At 37.0% G+C, this 21,550-nt stretch overlaps 2 protein-coding genes across 4 annotated transcripts; both read left to right on the top strand.

The window, feature by feature from the left end:
* Positions 1–2,651: 2,651 nt before the first annotated feature.
* Positions 2,652–6,375, top strand: LOC137742664 (beta-glucosidase 18-like). Of its 2 annotated transcripts, XM_068482587.1 has the most exons (12): positions 2,652–3,016; positions 3,112–3,178; positions 3,272–3,330; positions 3,421–3,496; positions 3,627–3,701; positions 3,791–3,878; positions 4,041–4,293; positions 4,386–4,501; positions 5,022–5,274; positions 5,377–5,479; positions 5,565–5,658; positions 5,941–6,375. In XM_068482587.1, the coding sequence occupies exons 1-12, from the start codon at positions 2,855–2,857 to the stop codon at positions 6,203–6,205; spliced, it is 1,611 nt and encodes a 536-aa protein (XP_068338688.1). In that variant the 5' UTR covers positions 2,652–2,854; the 3' UTR covers positions 6,206–6,375. The 2 variants fall into 2 exon arrangements, with proteins under 2 accessions (XP_068338688.1, XP_068338689.1); XM_068482588.1 differs by lacking the exon at positions 2,652–3,016 and having other exon boundaries at positions 3,114–3,178; positions 3,264–3,330.
* Positions 6,376–16,244: 9,869 nt separating this feature from the next.
* LOC137742410 (beta-glucosidase 18-like) lies at positions 16,245–21,067 on the top strand. Of its 2 annotated transcripts, none has more exons than XM_068482270.1 (12): positions 16,245–16,392; positions 16,494–16,560; positions 16,757–16,815; positions 16,932–17,007; positions 17,154–17,228; positions 17,363–17,450; positions 17,571–17,823; positions 18,215–18,318; positions 19,231–19,483; positions 20,257–20,359; positions 20,442–20,535; positions 20,639–21,067. In XM_068482270.1, the coding sequence occupies exons 1-12, from the start codon at positions 16,246–16,248 to the stop codon at positions 20,856–20,858; spliced, it is 1,539 nt and encodes a 512-aa protein (XP_068338371.1). In that variant the 5' UTR covers position 16,245; the 3' UTR covers positions 20,859–21,067. The 2 variants fall into 2 exon arrangements, with proteins under 2 accessions (XP_068338371.1, XP_068338370.1); XM_068482269.1 differs by having other exon boundaries at positions 18,203–18,318.
* The last annotated feature ends 483 nt before the right edge of the window (positions 21,068–21,550 follow it).

Genomic DNA, 21,550 nt, shown 5'->3' with positions numbered 1-21,550 from the left:
TGACTTTCTCTCCGTGAGTAAGAGCAGCAAGAAAGCCCATATTTTCCTATAACCAACGGCCCTAATTTCGATTTGGGTTGGTGGCAGCACGTTCTTCTTCATCTCTGCTTCCTCTTTCTTTTCTTTTATGTTGTTTTTCCCTGCTTTCCTTCTTTTTTTCCCTTAGCCTTTCCACTCCAGAAATCATTGATCTTCCGACCCTCAGATCCATTCATCCACTCATCCATCTACGTGTCCTTCATCTGGCTTCCACTGATTCCATCTTCGTTCTGAATTGTGATCACTTTTGAACGCAAATTGTTGTGGTCCTTAACTCAGAAGGTGCATAGAGTTCCGGTGTTCACACCGGCTCGGGTGGCTACACCACTTCCTTATCTCTGTCTGCCTTTTTGGCAGTGTTGCTTGTGGTAATCCACATGCCTTTTTAGTTTCTCTTACTTGGTGATTGCGATTGGTGAGGTTTTACCTGACGAAAGACGAAGTCCATTATCTTTCCATAACTGTGGTGCTGGTTCTTGGCTTTCGTTGGTGGTGGTGATTCGTACTCATTGTGGGGTGTTAACGACACTCTCATCGGCCGCGTTGGAAGAAAGCATAAAGGGTTTACTTCGATGTTTTTTCTGTTTTGGGCTTTTAGGTTACTCTAGAGGTCCATTCTTAACATGATTCACTTCCTCTCTAGCCATTGCAACCCTCACAAGAAGCTACTCCTTCATCTTGGTTTTTCAATTAATCAACCTCTCCACAAACTTGGCCTCACTTAGCCATTTAAAGGGAGTTTTAAATAAACATTCCCAGTACTGTTCACTTTTAACGAAAATAACATTTTTATTCTAAAAAATCACTCCTGATAGTATTCACTTATAACAAAATTTTCAAACTCTTTTTTATTAATTTTCCTTTTAAAAATATGAAAAGCCAATTCCCGAGAATCTACCTCACCAAATGCGAGTTCTTGTTGGAATCCTTGATTTTTTTTATTTTTTATGACAGTGTCCTTCCCAACTCCATTGCCACCAATGATGTCAATGATGGGGCAGAGGGTCTCACATCCGTCCTTCTCTCTTCTTCGTTTCTGATATTTTAGCTCTTTCTCGCTTCTCTCTTATTCCTTGTCGCCTGCGATTGTTTTCAGGAAGAGGACTTAAAGATTTTGAATTTTTTTTTTTCTATGATATTTATAATGGTGAATCCTGATGTATGAGTAATTAAAAATCAAGTGGTTTAGGATTTGAATAAATCAAATACTAATTTTCTTCAAATCAAGTGGTATGCCTTCAAAGAAGGCCTGAGATCATGGAAAATAAAATTGGTTTTTTTAATTTTTTATTCTTGAAAATGGCCATTGAAGCTCTAAGAATTTGTCCGCTTATCTGCAACCAACAATTAATTGATTCTTTCTTTGGGAAGCTTTTGAGGCCAAATTCAAGTTTTCATATGCTAAAATTTACCTCTAATTTGAGTGCCAAAAACTGATTTGGGGATTAAACTTGAATTAAAATGACGGAATCATATAAGAGGGATGAAGAAGGTACAACTTTGATAGAAAAGAGAACTTAGAATCAGAAACGAAGAAGAGAGAAAGACGAAGAGAGAAGGACGGATGTGAGAGGAAAGCTACAATTGATTCATAACCACATGATTTATTACGAACCGCTAGGATTAGCCAGTCCGCAGGCTCCGCATGTAAGAGTCCAGAGAAGATCTGAGTTCATGGTAGAGGAAGATGAGACGAGATTTCTTCAATTTTCTTTTTATTTCTTTTTAATTGTTTGATGTAAGATTTAAATTTTTAAATTTACTTATTTATAAATGATTTTTTATTTTTTAAAGTAATTAATAATGAGGGCAAATTGGTCCTAAGGAGGTTATAGGAAAGTGAACTAAAATCTTAAGGGTGTCAGTGTTATATTTCAAACATGAAAAGAAGTTTTGCGAAAACACGATAAATTTGACTGGCATTAATGTAATAACCCTTTTAGAGGACTAAATATTTAGGTTTGAGTTTAAGGGTTGGAGTTGATCTATTAGTTTTGGATTTTTCTAACTTTTTACAATGATAATTTATGGATAATAAATTAAAATATAGACGGTTCAGTTTCTTGAAAAAAATTATGAAATAAGAACTACAAAATTTATGTCTAAATGTTACTCATGGCACACAAATATACACGCATGTTACTCATGGCACACAAATATACATGCATGTTCCTCATTGTCTCTGCCTAAACACGTGCACAACCACCACAAATCTACCAGACTAGAAGGCTACAAACTGTCATCCTAAACAATAACTTTATGCAAAGCTAGCCATCACTCATTTCTCTGCCCTTGACCCCTTGAAAATCCTTCACGCCTAGATATTGGTTGTCTTAAAACATCAGTGCGGATAGCAACAGCTTTAACGGTAAGTAATCTTTTTTTTTTTTTTTTTAATTTTTTTTTATAGCAATATAAATTCATATAAAGAGCCAAAGAACACTTCTTTAAAGCTGACTATTTTATTATGAAAGAAAAATTTACATGAAATGAATTAATCTTATATAAAATACGCGTTAAGTTTTATAATATATTATTACACGTATATTTTTCTCCTTATAACAATATATTATTTAGGGAGGGAACGAAGTCGCATGTTTCTCATGCCACCACGAATAATTGAAAATAGTTTTTTTTTTAATTTTTTATCAAACAATAATTGAAAATAGTTTATTCACATCACTTTTCCCCCACTATGCAGCCACCTAATCCTGCTGAATACTTTCAGGCTTCCGGCCACGCTAATGTACCAACTTGATATGATACACCACCCTCTACCAGACTACCACAAACAATTTGAAACCCCAAAAACAAAATGAAATTTACTGGAGGCTTGCTCTATTTCTTGTCGCTCTCGGTTATCTTATTGTCTACCGCTTTAGTTGCAGCTCAGAGTTTCAAACTAGATGAAGAAGAAATCCAGAAATCTCAGTTCCCAGATGGCTTCTTGTTTGGAGCAAGCACTTCATCTTATCAGGTACCCCTCTTCTTCTTGTAGTTATTTTTTCTCTTTGCTGTGCAACTATATATCTGAATGTTAAATTCGCTATTCAATTTCAATGTATAATTAAGATTGAAGGTGCTTATCATGAAGATGGAAAGAGCCTAAGCAACTGGGATGTTTATACTCACATTCCAGGTAATTAAACAAGAAAATTAGAGGGTAATTAGTTGCTAATCTTAATTTTGATATTCACCAAATTAATGTCTTTATATGTATAAAGCACTTCAGGAAAAATAGAGGATAATGAGACTGGAGATGTTGCAGATGACCACTACCATCGCTACTTGGTATTCACCAAACGTAATCAAACACAAAAACGTAATTATAACCAGATTTATGACTTTTCGAAACTTATGTATGTACTTATGTATGTATAGGAGGACATTGAGTTGATACATTCTCTGGGGATGAATGCATATCGGTTCTCCATTTCATGGGCTAGAATTCTACCTGGTATGTTGTTTTTATATCGTCTTTGTCTTAATTTGGATTATTCTGGTTAGTTTTGTGCTTCATACTTTTATTTGGTTCTATTAATCTGGGTTGCTTTATTACAAATGATTTGATCTTGAGCCAATTATAGACGGCAAACTAGGCAAAATCAATCCAAGAGGGATCGTATTTTATAATAAACTTATTGACCATCTTGTGAGCAAAGGTACCTAGCTAATTTTATCTTAAATATAAATTCCAAAAAAATAAAATAAAATTGACACTAATGATTTGGAACTTGGATACACATTGCAGGAATAGAGCCATTTGTGACACTTAACCACAATGACATGCCCTATTTACTAGATGCAAGAGATAGGGGTTGGCTTAGTCCACTCTTACGGTACACCATGCTTACTGACCATCTCATTTTAGTTCCATTTATACAACTGATTTAGTATGGTTATTAGTAAATGTAGTCCAAATGGCAGCACTCATTTGTGTCATTACTGTGACAATTAAGCTTATACTCGTTATTAAGGTTTTATTAATTTCATTGTTGTAGGGAAGAATTTGCACATTTTGCCTCCATATGCTTCAAGAGCTTTGGGGACAGGGTGAAACACTGGATTACCGTCAATGAAGCCAACATGCTGGTTGATTTTACTTACATACAAGGAGTCTACCCACCTGCTCGTTGCACGCCCCCTTTTGGGAATTGTTCAAGTGGCAATTCTGATGTAGAGCCTCTCATTGCAATGCACAACATTTTAATAGCTCATGCCATGGCAGTTGACACATATCGGAGGCTTTTTCAGGTATGTAAGTATTGCATATAACATGTTCATACTCATGGCCTTAATTAGCTAGCCAAAGTTGAAAAAAAAAATATTACTACAAATTGAAACAGCCAAAACAACATGGGTTTGTCGGAATTATTACACATTGTCACTGGTATGAACCTCTTCGAGACGATGAAAGGGACCTGCATGCTGTTGATAGAGTCTTAGCTTTCAATGCGGCCTGGTAAGTTATTCTTTTTTCGTTTACCAATTTGCTTAATTATCTGATGCAAGAAAATGTACGATATAGTCAGTATCCAATTCTAATTTCTGTGCAAGGACTTTCGCCACATTAACATCTGCTGAATCCCCAATTGGTCAGCTTCTTATTTTTGCTCGCATATATAATTGGAAATCTTTCGGCGGTTAACAATTTGACATTTTCTGTTAATATATTGCATATTAATCATAGCATAATAGTAATGTGTAATAATTAAGGGAATTGGATCCCCTCCGAGGCAATGCCTCGGGATCCTACTGACCGGACAACATGGGCCGTTGGATTTTGATCCAACGGCTACAAACAGGGTTGTCTCTCTACAAGTTATATAATCGTAGCCGTTGGATCAAAATCCAACGGCCCATGTTGTCCGGTCAGCAGGATCCCAAGGCTTTGCCTTGGAGAGGATCCAATTCCATAATTAAGAGTATAAAAATAGCATAAATATGCTAGAATGGATGACTAAATTTTTCTTCCCAAAAAGGGTGTTGGATCCTTTAGTGTATGGAGAATACCCCGCTGAAATGCGCCAATGCCCTCGCTTGGAAATGCCAAGGTTCTCCCCCAAAGAAAAAGAGCTGTTAAGAGGCAGCATAGATTTCATCGGACTCAACCACTATACAACACTTTATGCCAAGGACTGTTTCCACTCCCCTTGCCCCTCAGGCGGAGACCATGCCATTAGAGGCTACGTCAACACAACCGGCTATCGGGATGGCACTGCGATTGGAGAACCGGTATATAAAACATTTAGTATTAATTAGTACACCGTCAATTTTTGTTTGATTATTGGTCCAAATTGGTACGTTAACAAGCTCATCTTGTTTTGTCTTTCCTAGACTGGAGTCGCTAGGTTTTTTGTTGTTCCAAGAGGCATGGAGAAGATTATAGACTATCTTAAGCGAAGATACAATAACCTGCCCATGTTTGTTACTGAAAATGGTAAGTCAATGGCCGCACCTTGGTTGCTTTAATTGATGGAAAGCAGGTCGCTTAGAATCATTTTTTTTCCCTTCACATGTGGCAGGATACTCCTCACCGACACCCCAGAATGAACGACAAGACTGGAATCGGATCAAGTTTCACAAAGGCTACCTTGCTTTTTTAGCCAAAGCAATAAGGTGAGCCAATGAGTTACCCTCCGATAACAATGATAAGGCGTTGAGTTATCTCCAATGCATGGGAAAATTTAGAGTCAAATGAATTTAACAAGCTGAATTTGACTCAATCCCTCTCTAATGCGCAAAAATATTTAATAGTTCAAAAAAAAAAAAAAAATCTAACATATATATACATATATATGAAATCAAACCCACTTAATTTCATTTTTCTTTTGTTCTTCTAAAATTTCTAACGAACTATCTGTACAATTTTCTGATTTTTTGTTTGTTTTTATTTCACAGGAATGGTGCTGATGTACGTGGCTATTTCATTTGGAGCTTGATGGATAATTTTGAATGGCTTGGTGGGTATGAAACAAAATTTGGTATAGTTTATGTTGATCGTAATAAAACGCTGGAGCGAACTCCAAAGCTTTCTGCAAGGTGGTTTAGTAGTTTCATCAGAAACAATAGTCACAACGAGGAGGAAATTAGTGCAGCTTCTTCAGGTCACTCCAACAAAAATACACTATTTAGCCAATTGCAACCGAAAGTTGCTGAAATGTAGTTAATACCAAATGTGCTTACTTTACCTTAATTTGCTGCTCACGCTTTGCATGTTTCTCTTTTCTATTCGGAGGCATGGATATTGATTATTTCTTTAAATAAATGTTATAATTAAGGGTTGTATTCAATTAAAATTTTATATGATTTTGAAGGAGTTATAAATTTAATGGAGTTCCATAGTCTCCATATGAATTATAGATGGATTCAATAATAAGGGGAAGATGCCTGATTTTCTAAAGCCTAGAAACCATTGTAATATCTCTCTAAATTCATTAGTCCTAGATATTTTAAAATACTTTAAAATCAAATTCTAATTAAATACATATGGAGTTGTATGAATTACTTTGAAATCCGGAATGAATACACTTAGATTTTTATAGAGTTTTATAAACTATTTTAAAATCACGATTAAATACCCAAGAATTTCTGTGAATTCATTTAAAATCTTGATTGAATACATATAGATTTGTAAACTCTTTTAAATTCATTTAAACTCTTTTGTCAAACAATAGATTTGACAAATTAAAAATGTTAGATTCGAGAGCTGATTAGGTTTGAACTCACATTCTGGTGCAAGGACAATGCTCATCTCCACTACTATGTTAAAAGGCACTTGCGAGTAACCTCCTCCCTTCAATGGTAATGCACCTGGTCCGGGATCCGAGCAGTTGGAATTTGATCCAACGGCTACAGTTATTATCACTTTTAAAGAGACCCCCTGTTTGTAGCTGTTTGATCAAATTTCAACGGTCCAGATCCCAAACTAGGTGGATTAGATGGAAAGGGATCCGGAGCGGATCCGTTTCCCCCTTCAATATATACAAATGAATATACTTGAGTATAATTTTACTTTCACTTTGCCTTTTCACCTAAAATGGGTCACATGTTACTTCGGCCATTCACGCTAATTTCAATCAAGGAGTCTATTGTATTAAATCAAGGTGAAGATTATACTTTAATTAGTTTATGTTATCGGTCGTCACAATAGTCCCTGGTCATGATTATTCATTGAAATAAATAAAATAATAAATTAATAGATAAAACTGAATGTTTTAAAAATATTATATAAAGTGGTAATTGAACACAAATTTGAAGGTACAAAATATAATTTATTCAAAAATTTATTAATTGTTTGGTCATGTGTCGCAAGTTGGTAATCATGTTATCACAAATGTAGAATCTACTTTAACATATCATCACTTTAATAAAGAAGTTGTATGAGGTTGTAATTAAACTCAAACTTAAGATGTTAAATTGGAAGAATCAAATTTGTGTGCATTAGTAAATAAGGACGTTATTAATTGGTTTTGAATTTGAAAGATCAAAATAAGGAGTTATGTTAATTTTAAACGTCATATGTGATAAAACCCTTCTAATTCTAGTTTCATTACCTCATTCTCCCTTGTCACTTAAAGCATCTCTAAAGAATTAGACAACTATCTTTTTTTTTTTTTTTTTTTTTTGATAAAATGCGATATAGTTTCATTAAATGCCAGGAATAGACTAATCAGTACAAGGAATTGGGAGATCTTGCTCAATTAAATCACAAATCAATGAGGGGTTTTCATCAAACCAAGTACAATTACCACCGTAAAGGGAAAAATGAGCAAGCCTATGGGCATATAGAGTTAGCTTGACAGCGAACATGGGACACAGTAGCTTCAGTGACCAAGTGCAATAAGGATTTAGCATATTTGATGATAGGTCCAGTAGTAAACATATTCAAAGAAGACTCATTCAAAACAAAAATTATCTGAAGTGAATCACTTTCCAACGAAATATTTTGTAAATCCCTTTTGATCACCATCAAAAGACTTTCTCTAATTATGAGTGCTTTAATGTGAACAGGAGAGAAAATGTCTCCAAATCTCCTACTTGTAGCAGCCACCCAAGTTCCATTTCAATCCCGATTAACAACCCCACACCTCCAAGATTTGTCTCCTTACACCCGGCACCATCCACGTAAGTTTGAGCCTTCCAGGTGAAGGACATGACCATTTCAGAATAGGGACATGGCTTCGGGGTAGAGGAGGCTTGAAGTTGAGCCTAAGAAACTCCTGCCACCAATCAAAGGCGCGTCTCACAGCAGCACTTGGAGAAGGAGAGGTTGCCTTCCGCCCCCCCACCACCAACAAAGCTTGAGATTTCTAGCATTCCAGATTGCCCAAAGTATGACCAAAATGCACTCAAAATATGACGATCTAACTTCATTAACCATTGCCAGGGCCCACTTATTCAGAGATCTACTATAATGCTACCTATTTCTTAGCCCTAACAAAGATGCAAGCCAAGTGCACCTCTTGAACGGGCACTAGACCACGATATGCTAAACCGTCTCAAATGCTGCCCCATAGAGAATACAAGCAGGATCCAACGGGACATGCCGTTTAAGAAGATTATCGCTCGTGGGAATAATGATGGAGATAATTCTCCAAGCTGCCATTTTCACTCTGGGAGAGACATTGGCCTTCCAAAGAGAATCCCACATCACCGAGAATTGAGAAACTTAGCCCACGTGGAATCGGAGAGAGCAAAGGGGAGGATCCAATTACAAGCAACATGATAAGCACTTTTAATTGTGAACAGACCCCGGTTGTCATAATGCCAAATTAATCGGACATTAGTTCTTCGAATGCTCAACGAAATGGATCGAATTGCATCCCTCTCCTCTACTGAAATTGATGAACCAAGAACCTCCAATTTCCATCTAACATCATCAATAAGCTCACTGACCATATGCACATTACAATGCTGTAGGCGTTTAGGGGAAAACAATGGAAAAGTGGATGGTAAAGGCAGCTATCTATCACCCCACATCCTCACCGAAGTACCATCGCCTATTTGCCACCTAGAACCTCGCAAGATAACTTCTCTAGCGGCACACATGCTACGCCATGCATAGGACGCATTAGATCGAACACTCGCCTCAAGGAAGGAGGAAGGAGGAATGAGGGAAATACTTTGCCTTTAACACCGATGCCACCAGAGAATTGGGCTCCTGAATGATCCTCCACCTATGTTTGGCCATAAGTCCAAGATTAAAGGCGTATAAGTTACGAAACCCAAGGCCTCCCTCGTTTTTGGGCAAGCACAACTTATCCCAAGCCACTTGATGGATTTTCCTAGAGTTTGTTAGAATATATATAGTCAATGGTTCATGATTGTGACACTTGTCACAATCTTGGTGTTTTGGTTCATTAGTAACTAGGTGTGTAACTGCCTATATAAGGCAATATTGTTGGATTACTTAGTGTGTAAGAATACTTTACAAAAATAATATCTTCTCCTCTTCTCTAATCTCTCTCTAATCTCTCTCTCTAGTTCTTGCATATTATAGAAGAAATATAGACAGATATATATACTTCAATTCATGAAGGTTAACATGGTATCACTCGCCATTGTTGCTACCGCGTGATTTTTGATCCTCCTTGCTTCTGCTTCCGCTTCTTTCTCTTTGGTGTTCTCGGTTTCGTTTTCTGCTCGGACTCATCTTCTCTGTTTTTGCTTTAGGGTTTTCTTGGTGCTTATTCCTTGAGATTGATTACTGGTTTAGTTTCTGGATCAGTTTCTGGTTTGATTTGTCGTCTGTGATCTTTGCACATTACGTGTTTGTGAAAATTTCTGACTGACATTGGGATTGTGTTTCAAGAATCTGCAATCTAGTGTGAATCATGGTGACTGCGTCTCAGCTACAGTTACTTCAATCTCCGGTTACGAACCTTATTTCGTCGATTTCGATCTCTGTTAACGTCAAGCTTGATGACTCCAATTATCTTAATTGGCATTTTCAGATGCAACTCTTACTGGAAAGCAATGGGCTTATAGGATTTGTGGACGGCTCGAACTCCTGTCCCTCACAAACTGGTGAATCTGGTATTAATTCTTCTACGTCTACTGAGAATGATGCTGTTTTGATTTGGAGAATGCATGATAGGGCTATAATGCAATTGATTACTACGACTTTATCACCTGTGGCTATGTCCTGTGCTATTGGGAGTCAAAGTTCGAGAGATCTTTGGACTCGTTTAAAGGAACAATTCTCCACTGTATCCAAAACCAGTATCTTTCAGATGAAGTCGAATTTGCAGACAATCAAAAAGGGGTCTGATTCCATTTCAGTTTACCTGCAACGAATTAAAGAAGCTAGGGATTATTTGTCGGCTGCTGGGGTGTTCTTTCAAGATGAGGATATTGTCATACTTGCTCTTAATGGTTTGCCTTCTGAATACAATACCTTTCGCTGTGTGATTCGAGGTCGTGAAAGTGTCATTACCCTAAAAGACTTTAGGGCACAGTTACTTGCTGAAGAAATCATTGTTGAGAATCATTCGAATACTTCTCTTATGACTGCTATGGTGGCTAATTCTCAGCCTAAAAATGTGTCATCCTCACAGACATTTGGTCATACTCCTGGTCCATCCTCATTTACCTCTGGTGGTTACAAAGTTTACAATGGGAATAAATATAAGGGTAAAGGAAAGTATCAGGGGCACAGATTCTTCAATCCCAGATCAGTATACTCTACTCAGGCACCTCCCTCTACATCAGGAATTCTTGGTTCCTCTCCACTTCCTTCAGTGGGGTCTTCTTCTACCTCTATGCTTCCCATTTGTCAGTTATGTAACATTCATGGTCACACTGCTCCATTCTGTGGTGCAAAGACTTCCGAAAGGCTTGGCTGTCAAATCTGTGGCAAAATGAATCATGTGACCTGGTTTTGTTTCTTCAATGATAAAGGACCTAACTACATTGGCCCTCCTGGTTGGTCACATCCCAATGGGGTTTCATCTGCTCCTATCCTGTCTCCTTCTCAGTATTCATATCAACCAGCTTCTGCACAACCACATCAGTTCCAGCAATCTCCAATGCATGCTATGCACACTGTGTTCCCTTCTACATCTCAACCAGCTTCTCCATCAGCACCTCCCCAAGTTTGGTTGACTGATTCTGGCGCCACCAATCACATGACTGCTGACATGAACAACTTATCCGTGGCTTCACCTTATCCTACCAGTGAGACCATACAAACTGCCAATGGTGAAGGTTTACAAGTCTCCCATGTTGGGAATTCTATTATTCATACTCCAGTTAAACCAATCCAATTAAATTCTGTGTTATATGTTCCCAAGCTAACACACAATTTATTGTCAGTACATAAAATATGTCTTGATAATAATTGTTGGCTAATCTTTGATGCCTTGTGTTTTTGGATTCAGGACAAGGCCACAGGGAGGATAATCTACAAAGGGCTATGTAGTAATGGACTCTATCCTCTTCATTCCCTTTCCCATTTCAACTCTGGTTCTTCACAAAGTTCTTTGTCTGCGACAGCTTTTCTGGGACAACTTGTTAAATCTCAGATTTGGCATCATAGGTTAGGACACCCAACAAATCATGTTGCTTCTCTTATGTTACACAAAGCTAATGTCCCTGTTACACCTTCTAAGTCATCTGTTGTGTGTCATCATTGTCTTGAAGGCAAATTTAGCAAATTACCCTTTCCAGCTCATGTCAATAAGTCTGTTCAACTTTTTCAGATTGTACATAGTGACTTGTGGGGTCCTGCACCGTGTGTTTCTGTTGATGGTTACAAATATTATGTAATCTTCATTGATGAATATAGTCGCCATTGTTGGCTGTTTCCATTAATAAACAAGTCTGATTTGTACTCTACCTTTGTTGCATTCTATTCTTTTATACTTAATCAATTTTCTACTTCGATTAAGATTTTACAAAGTGATGGTGGGGGAGAGTATATGAGTCATAGGCTTCAATCTTTTCTGTCAGACAAAGGTATTGTTCATCATAAGTCCTGTTCATACACACCTGAGCAAAATGGGCTAGCTGAACGTAAACATAGACATATTATCGAAACCACTGTGACTTTGTTGCAAACTACTAAATTGCCCCATCAATTTTGGTCTTATGCCTGTCAAACTGCTCTCTATCTGATCAATAGGATGCCTACTGTTGTTCTTCAAAACAGGTCCCCATTTGAACTCTTATCTGGTAGTGTTCCTTTATTATCCCATCTTAGAATTTTTGGTTGTGCCTGTTTTCCCTTGTTAAAACCATTCACCAACACCAAACTGCAACCCAAAACCACCAGGTGTGTTTTCCTTGGTTATGCTTCTAAGTATAAGGGCTATATATGTTATGATGTGCTTAAGAAACGGATTTATATTTCTAGGCATGTTATTTTTGATGAACAACAGTTCCCATATGCAGCTTTACTGTCCCAAGTCCCTATTCCTCAACCTATTTCCTCCTTTCCTACTTCCTCTTTCCTTCCCATGGCAGTGGTTAATACAAACAATGTTATTGTGTCTCCCTCCCCATCATCTGCAAATTCTTTCCTTAATCATCAGTCCATTACTCGTGCACCTGCATCTTCTTCTCAGCTCCCTGTGGTTCCTGATCCAAGTCCTGTACTGAGTACTGAGAACACTGAGTTTCATCCTGATTCTTTGCAAGCTGTTTTGGATCTTCCTCCCATTAATTTACATCTAATGCAAACTCGGAGCAAAAATGGTATTTCTAAGAAGAAGGCTTTCCTTGCATCTGCTCAACCGTGTGCAGAGATTGATTTGTCTCTCATTGAACCCAGTTCTTATAAGTCAGCTCTTAAAAATCCTATCTGGTTCAAAGCTATGCAAGAAGAACTGGCTGCTCTCCACGCTAAGGGTACTTGGACTTTGGTCTCTTTTCCATCTACTAAAAATCTGGTTGCCTGCAAGTGGATATTCAAAATCAAACGACATTCTGATGGTTCTATTGCTCGTCATAAAGCCCGTTTGGTGGCTAAAGGCTTTAGTCAAGAACCGGGATTGGATTATGGTGAGACTTTTAGTCCTGTGGTTAAGCCTACTACTGTGAGGTTAGTCCTTGCTCTTGCTGCACATTTTGGCTGGGATCTTAGACAATTGGATGTTAAAAATGCATTTTTGCATGGGGTGTTGGAAGAAGAAGTTTATATGGCCCAACCACCTGGTTTTCAGGATCCAATTCAGTCTCATTTAGTGTGTAAACTTCATAAATCCCTCTATGGCTTGAAGCAAGCTCCTAGGGCCTGGAATGATCGCTTTACAAAGTTCTTGCCTCAGCTGGGATTTGTCAATACATATGCCGATTCTTCACTGTTTGTCAAATATGTTGAGAATACTGTTGTGATTCTGTTGCTTTATGTGGATGATATCATCATCACTGGGAGTGCTACAACTTCAATTCCACAGGTTATCAGTGCTCTTACTACTGAATTTGATATCAAAGATCTGGGGCAGTTACATTTTTTCTTAGGCATTCAAATCTCAAAGACTCCCAGTGGCTTGTTTCTGTCCCAAACTAAATACATTCATGATTTGTTAGAAAAGACTGAAATGCTTGATGCCAAGGCCTGTGATACACCCTGCCTTCCCTATAGTCGACTTCTTAAGGATGATGGTGATCCTTATTCCAATCCTGGTACTTATAGGAGCATTGTGGGAGCATTACAATATCTTACTTTCACCAGGCCTGACATTGCCTTTTCAGTGCATAAGGTTTGCCAGTTTATGCAGCACCCTATGGTCACTCATTATACTGCTGTCAAACGTATTCTCAGGTATTTAAAAGGTACTATGAATGTGGAAGTAACCTATGCTCGCGGAGATCTTCACCTCAAGGCCTTTAGTGACGCAGATTGGGCAGGAGATCCCAATGACAGACGGTCCACTACAGGGTTGGTTGTATTTTTAGGATCTAATCCCATATCCTGGTCTTCTAAGAAACAGCAAACTGTGTCTCGTTCATCGACTGAGGCAGAATATAGAGCTCTGTCTTCTACTTCTGCAGAATTGGATTGGATTAAGCAACTGCTTGTCTTTCTGCGTATTCCAGTGACCATACCACCTGTTCTTTTCTGTGATAACTTGTCGGCGATTGCTCTGTCCTTTAATCCTGTCCAACATCAGAAGACTAAGCATATTGAAATCGATGTCCATTTTGTCCGCGAAAGGGTGGCCACGAAACAATTGGCAGTGCAGTTTGTTTCCTCTCAAGAACAGTTTGCTGATATCTTGACCAAAGGGTTGAGTGCTCCTCTGTTTAGAACTCATTGTCTCAATCTCATGCTCAGTTCATCAAAGCATGAGCTTGCGGGGGGATGTTAGAATATATATAGTCAATGGTTCATGATTGTGACACTTGTCACAATCTTGGTGTTTTGGTTCATTAGTAACTAGGTGTGTAACTGCCTATATAAGGCAATATTGTTGGATTACTTAGTGTGTAAGAATACTTTACAGAAATAATATCTTCTCCTCTTCTCTAATCTCTCTCTAATCTCTCTCTAGTTCTTGCATATTATAGAAGAAATATAGACAGATATATATACTTCAATTCATGAAGGTTAACAGAGTTCTCAGACTCATTCTACTAATAAGAAGCAACTAATTGGTTTAGTTTGTCACGGAAATACTTGGGCAATAAATAACAGCTTATAGAATAAAGTAGGATCGACTGTGCCACCACTTTGACTAGTAATTCCTTCCTCGCTGCATTGATTGTTTTACCTTTCCACCCCTGCAGTTTCTTCCATACCCTTTCCTTGATGTGGCTAAAATATGCTCCTCTGTTTCAACCGACGAAGTTAGGGAGCCCTAAGTACTTCTCATGTCAATCCACTCTTACAACCCCAAGCACCGAAGCTAGAAACTCCTGATCAGATTGCTTAATATTTCTACTAAAACAGATCACGCTTTTTTGGAAGTTCACTTGTTGCCCCGAGACTCCTTCGAAACACCCTAGAATCTCTTTAACTGTCTCACAGTCCTGCCATGTAGCACGAGCAAATATGAAACTGTCGTCGGCAAAAAGTAGATGATGAATGGAATGAGCTCCCTAGCAAACAGAGACCCCTTGGATAGCACCCTTTGGATCATTGAAAGCAATAAGAGCAGAGAGTCCCTCGGCGTGAAGAAGGAACATGTAGGGGAAATAGGGTCTCCTTGCCTCAGACCCCTCTTTGGGTGAACATAACCACACAAAGATCCATTTCCCATGAAAGAGTAGGATACCGTCGTGACACACATCATGATTAAATTGACCCAAGACCTCTCAAATTCCACTGCATGCCGCTTCTCCATTTCATGGTCTAGAATTCCACCCGGTATATATGCTATTTTGTATTAGCTTAATTAATTTGCTTTCTGATTATTCTTGCATTTAGACCGTGTTTTAGAAGTTACTTGGATGATGAATCATGTGCATGAGTTTGTATCAAAATAACATTCGGTTCCTTAGCACAACGTCAAGGGTGTGATTTGTAATGTGTTATAGTCTATTTTACTGAAGGTGCAGAATAAACAGAAAAAAGAGAGTTGGACAATTTCTGTGATAATGTTTCCCATCACTTGAGCCAGTATTTATAGTAAACCTAGCAGACTTACTAGCCTTGCAAGTAATACAAGCCTAAAGGAACAAGATCTTCCAAATTATATACTAGTCCTAAACACAATTTATCAATAATTTATACAATCATGTGCTATAATTATTATCACAAACAAACAATACATTCTAAATAAATACAATTATTTTCCCTCTTCTCTTAAACAAATGTTTAGCCAATTCCATACGCCTAACCAAAAAATCTCTTCTTCTTCTTCCCACTTTTCGACCCCATGGGCCTTTTTGTTGACTTTTTGTTGACTTTTTGGTATATGAACCCACTCACTAACTTGTTTACTTCTTAATTTGTCTATTGCTAGCTGTGTTTTTTTTTATAGACTTTTCCCAAGTATTTTACATAGGTTTGCTTAGCATGCAGAGAAGTGTTCATGGCTTCCTCATGTAACAGCATATAAAACGGAGAATGCACGCCACGGGTATGCTTCTCCATATGCAGAACTCCATATAATTGGCAAAAGACCCCACCAATAAGTAGCGGACATAAATTATTAAAAGTATTGAAGACAAATTATTCACTTTGGCGGGCCCTCACCTTTCTTGTGTTAAATTTCTACATATACAAAGTTGAATATATCACAAAAGTTTAAACCAACAAAAATGACGTTCAACTGTTTGTTATACCCATTCTCTGTTCTCCTCATTTCCTATTCTGTTTTAGCTCAATGTTTGAAACCACATGAAGAAATCCAAAGGTCTGCATTCCCAAATGACTTCTTCTTTGGAGCTGCGACTTCATCTTATCAGGCACCTTCTGGCCTCCTCTTTATCTTCTTCTAATCAAACTCCTTTGTTGCGCTGCAACTTAATTTCTAACTTTTAATTGGCTACTAATTTGATTTTACAAGGTTGAAGGTGCTTATCTTCAAGATGGTAAGGGCCTAAGCAACTGGGATGTTTTCACAAAAATTCCAGGTAAGTGTTGCTCTCTGGACCACATTTACTGGCACGTACATTGCTCACCACCTCTCTAATACGGTTTACTTCCACAAGCATAGATGTAGTCCACATATATTAGAGAGGCGATCAGTAAATGAAGTACCAATAACATTATTCGTCAAATATTTCTTACTACTATTAGGCTGTATTTTCACCAGATTCATGTCATCAGGAAAAATAGAGGATAATGCTAACGGAGACGTTGCAGACGACCATTACAATCTCTACTTGGTATTGATCATTTATATTTTGAATTCTGGAAATTTTAAACAAGAAAAGAAACAGATAAGGGGAAGCAAATTTATTTAACTTTCTGATATTGACATGGGTCATATAAATCTGTACAGGAAGACATTGAGCTGATGCATTCCTTAGGCATAAGGGGATACCGGTTCTCCATTTCTTGGTCCAGAATTCTACCTGGTATTATTTATGCTGCTTTTCTATTTGTACTAGCTTAATTAATTTGCTTTCTGATTAATTAATTTTGGTTAACTTTTGTTTGCTTGGTTCTTTATTAATATGGCTATTAGCAACTTAGTTAAAGTATCTTCTTGAGCTAATTATAGATGGGATGCTCGGCACGCCCAATCCAAGCGGGATCACGTTTTATAACAAGCTTATAAACCACCTAGTAAGCAAAGGTATTGCTAGAAACACAAAATTTCTTCTACCATTACTTGCAGTTCTGTTGTTTTATTTACCAAAAACATGACCAAATAATGAATTCAATTTCTTACCAAATTTTCTCGTAAGGATTTGTATATCAATAATGCAGGAATAGAACCATTTGTGACAATTCACCACACTGACCTGCCCTATATGCTAGAAGCAAGAGATGGGGGCTGGCTTAGTCCGCTATTACGGTGCAAATAAACCTATTTAGATATTAGTAAATGTGGTGTAAATAACATTACTTGCTCAGTTATGGGATGACTTACGCTTTCATGGGTTTTCTGGACTTTATTTGTTTCCTTTTATTGCAGGGAAGAATTTGCTCATTTTGCCACCATATGCTTCAAGAATTTTGGGGATAGGGTGAGGTACTGGGTTACCATAAACGAGCCCAATCTCATAGCTGATTTAGCCTACATAAGAGGAATATTTCCACCAGCTCGTTGTTCACCGCCGTTTGGTAATTGTTCCACTGGAAATTCTGATGTGGAGCCTCTCATTGCAATGCACAACATGTTAATAGCACATGGCATGGCCGTTGACATCTATCGTAGTTTGTTTTGGGTGAGCAATTATATATGGACTTGTTTTCTATTCTGGTTTTTCAAATTTATACTCCCAAAAGAAAATTGAGCATTTGTCCATATTTGCTTTACAAACCCTTTATTTTGGATGAAGTTTTAACGGTGTTATAAAAAAGGATTGTTGCTTCACATTACGATAAGTATAGAAAACAATAATCATGAATTTTCAATTCAAGAATCAAAGCTCCAATTAGAAGAAAATCCAAAAATCAATGCTCTAATTTTCTAAACCACTTAAATACCACTAGGATAATTATGTACAGTTGGGAAAGTTGATGTTGAAAGATTAAAATGATAATTAAGTTGGTAACCAATGTTTTTTTAAATAGAAAATAAAAAAATGACGAGTAATGTTACAGCCAAAACAACAGGGGTTTATTGGAATTGTTTCGAGTGCTTTCATGTATGAACCGCTTAGAGATGAAGAAAGAGATCGGCTTGCTGCTGATAGAGCCTTGGCTTTCAATGTGGCCTGGTAAGTGTTGCTTCTTCTAGTTACTGAAACCAATTATGTCATATTGATATAATATGTGATAGCTATAAGACGTCGATGAGTGATAACAGAATTAAATAATTTTATATGATCCGACTATACATTTAAAACCTTCATTATTTGTCACGATGTGATTATTGTTTCGTTGTTACTATAGATCTTCTGATTTCATCTGATTTCCACACGTGTGTATAACAGATAGGTTGATTTTACTTTTTTTTTTTTTTTTTTTTTTTTTTTTTTTTTTTGTCAAAAACTTTATTACGTGTGATTCATATACAACAATAAACTATTAGTAGCGTGTAGTTAAATATGTTTGAATTCAAATAAAATGCAGTAAAAAAATAAAAAATCATGTTAATAAACAGTCAAATTCGAACTTTGTTTTCTGGGTTTTTGAAGAACACATAAAAAAGCTAATCTAAAGTCATTTTTCTATTTAAAAAAAAAGATGTAAGATTCATACCTTGATTCGATGAGCAGATTTTCGTTTCTTCTTTTTCTTTAGAAGGAAATTTGGTAACTCATTTTAAGTTCGAGAAAAATCGACGAATATCTTTTTTATCAAATACAAATTGAAATGTTTACATCTTTAACTAAAAACCTTAAACAACAATTTTAGAAAACCATCCTCATAATATAGTACAAATAGAATTGTTGATTATATGCTAATATCAAACTCTAAATCCTAAATAGACTCGAGAAACAATGATATGTGAACTTGTGACAATAATTCAGTGCGCCACAACATGATATCCATTGCCACACAATGTAATCACTAAAACCAATAAGCAACATATTAAGAGACTACACTGTGGCGTGCAGAGGGACAAGTTACATAATTAAAATATACAAACAAGTTACACTCAATGATTTTTTTGTCTAATTAAACAGGATGCTTGATCCATTAATATATGGAGATTATCCTGCTGAAATGCGCCAATGTCATGGCTTGGCATTGCCAAAGTTTTCGGCCAATGAGAAAAGACTTTTAAGAGGAAGCATAGATTTCATTGGTGTCAACCACTATTCAACTCTATATGTCAAGGACTGTATCAACTCTACTTGCCCCTCCGGCGGTGACCGTCCCATTAGAGGCTTTCTCAACACAACTTCGTATCGAGATGGCGTTCCCATTGGAGAACCGGTATATTATCTCATTAGTATATTAAAAAATCTCTTGCTTTCTCCAAAATTCAAGTGTTCCAGAGTAACTTACACTCTTGGGCTACGTTTTATATGTGGGTGGAAGATTGGGAATGAGAAACTGTTGCCTTTTCCATGTTTGTAAGTCCAAGCTTGGGAATGATTTCCCGACTCATGAAGAAAATAAGGGAGAAAGCGAAGGAGTAGGATTTTGTTTTCCTCTTTTTTTCCCTCATCTTCCCTTCTCTCATATTTGAACAATCACCGTTAAGTCATGTCAACATCTGATATTAATTTTTTATAGAAAGAGAAAGACAAAATAGAAAGTATGAGGGAAGGGAAGGTGATGGAAAGAGAAAGGAAGAGAATCCTAGTCTGAAAGTGAAACTCTCCACCGAATTGGTATTCACTTGACTACCCCATGAGAAACCAAAAAAGACATTGATTGTCCATTTTTATGACAAATATGTCCTCATTGACATTAAAAATGCTCATTATATCTCAAATATTAAAGGAATTTTGCATTTTTCTTCCTCAAGTAAAAGACATGAGAAATCATTTCCCATGAATTTCTTTGCGCCTACCAACCGCAACCTTGGATTTTTAGACACTTCAAGAGTTATACTTTAATTATTATACTTAACTAAAGATTTAACAGTTGCAACCTCCGAGTATAGAATACCTCTAAGTATACTAGAACATCCCATGATGCCCTTCTATACATGTTAGCTAACAAGATCAACTTGCATTGGCTTTGACATCTTTCACATACAGACTGGTACGTCGTATTTATTTGTTGTTCCAAGAGGGATGGAGGAGATCATTGACTATCTTAAACGAAGATATCATAACGTGCCCATGTTTGTTACTGAAAATGGTTAGTGAATACCCGAACTTTTTTAATTTTCCTTATTGAGAACAAGTTCGTCAAACAATTTTTTTTCAACTGTATGTGGCAGGATACACTTTACCAGCACAACAAAATGAGTTACAAGACATGGGTCGGATCAATTTTCACAAAGCTTACCTTGTCTCTTTAGCCAGAGCAATAAGGTGAAGATGCAACTAATTAATTTTCTGTTTTAATTCCTCTGTTTGGTAGTCCTCATCCAAAAATATGAAAATGCAATTAATTAATTTTCTCATGTACCGGCAGGAAGGGGGCTAATGTACGTGGATATTTCATTTGGTCCTTGATGGATAATTTTGAATGGCTAAGTGGATACACCTCAAGATTTGGTTTATATTATGTCGATCGTCAAACACTTGAACGAACTCCAAAGCTTTCTGCAAAATGGTTTGCTAGTTTTCTCAAAAACAATACTCATAACGAGAAGGAAGAAAGTAGTGCAGCTGCTTCATCGGTTCAGGGTTGAAAGGCCCCCATCTTTGTTTGTGGGAATGTTGAACAAGGACCAGCTCCCTAGCCCTCAGGCCATGTTCTTTGTTGTCTGTAAGGGGATGACGTTTGGGTCTCTTATGCCACTTCTCTCTGTGTTGCCCTATTATCTCTTTGGTTACGTTTGTTTGCTGGTTAGTCTGCAATCGCTTTCTGTACACCTCTTGGCTTGGGCCCTGATTATGAATTTATCTAGTCTTTAACAAAAAAATTAAAATAAATTAAAATAAAATAAATAAAAAATAAAGAAAAACACCCAAAACATAAAAATTAGCCAACTCTCCCATATTTTTAGTATAGATAATATCGTTTAATAAAAAAAAAAGAAAAAAAAAAAAGAGAAGCCAACTGGAGTCTAAAGTTGCTGAAATGTAGTACATGTTAATCACAAATTTACTTTCATCTTTTGTCTCCCTATCTTTCATGCTTCCCCTTTTTGTTTGGAGACACGCGTGATATTGGTTTAAATAAATCAATTATATATAAATTATTTATGCCTTGTCTATACATTCGAAATTTCTACTTTGTTTTTTTCTGACAAGCAACGATAGAGTAATTTCATTAATAAGAACCGAACAAATACACGAGGGTGCCACATGGGTACATCTTCTTTAGTGATCAATTTTTTTGATCTAGAGATTAATTCGGACAATCAACAAATAAGTTAAA

Source organism: Pyrus communis, chromosome 8, assembly GCF_963583255.1.
Source record: "Pyrus communis chromosome 8, drPyrComm1.1, whole genome shotgun sequence".
Lineage (NCBI taxonomy): Eukaryota > Viridiplantae > Streptophyta > Magnoliopsida > Rosales > Rosaceae > Pyrus > Pyrus communis.
The sequence above is the reverse complement of the archived record's forward strand: the minus strand, read 5'-3'. Positions and strand labels throughout refer to the sequence as shown.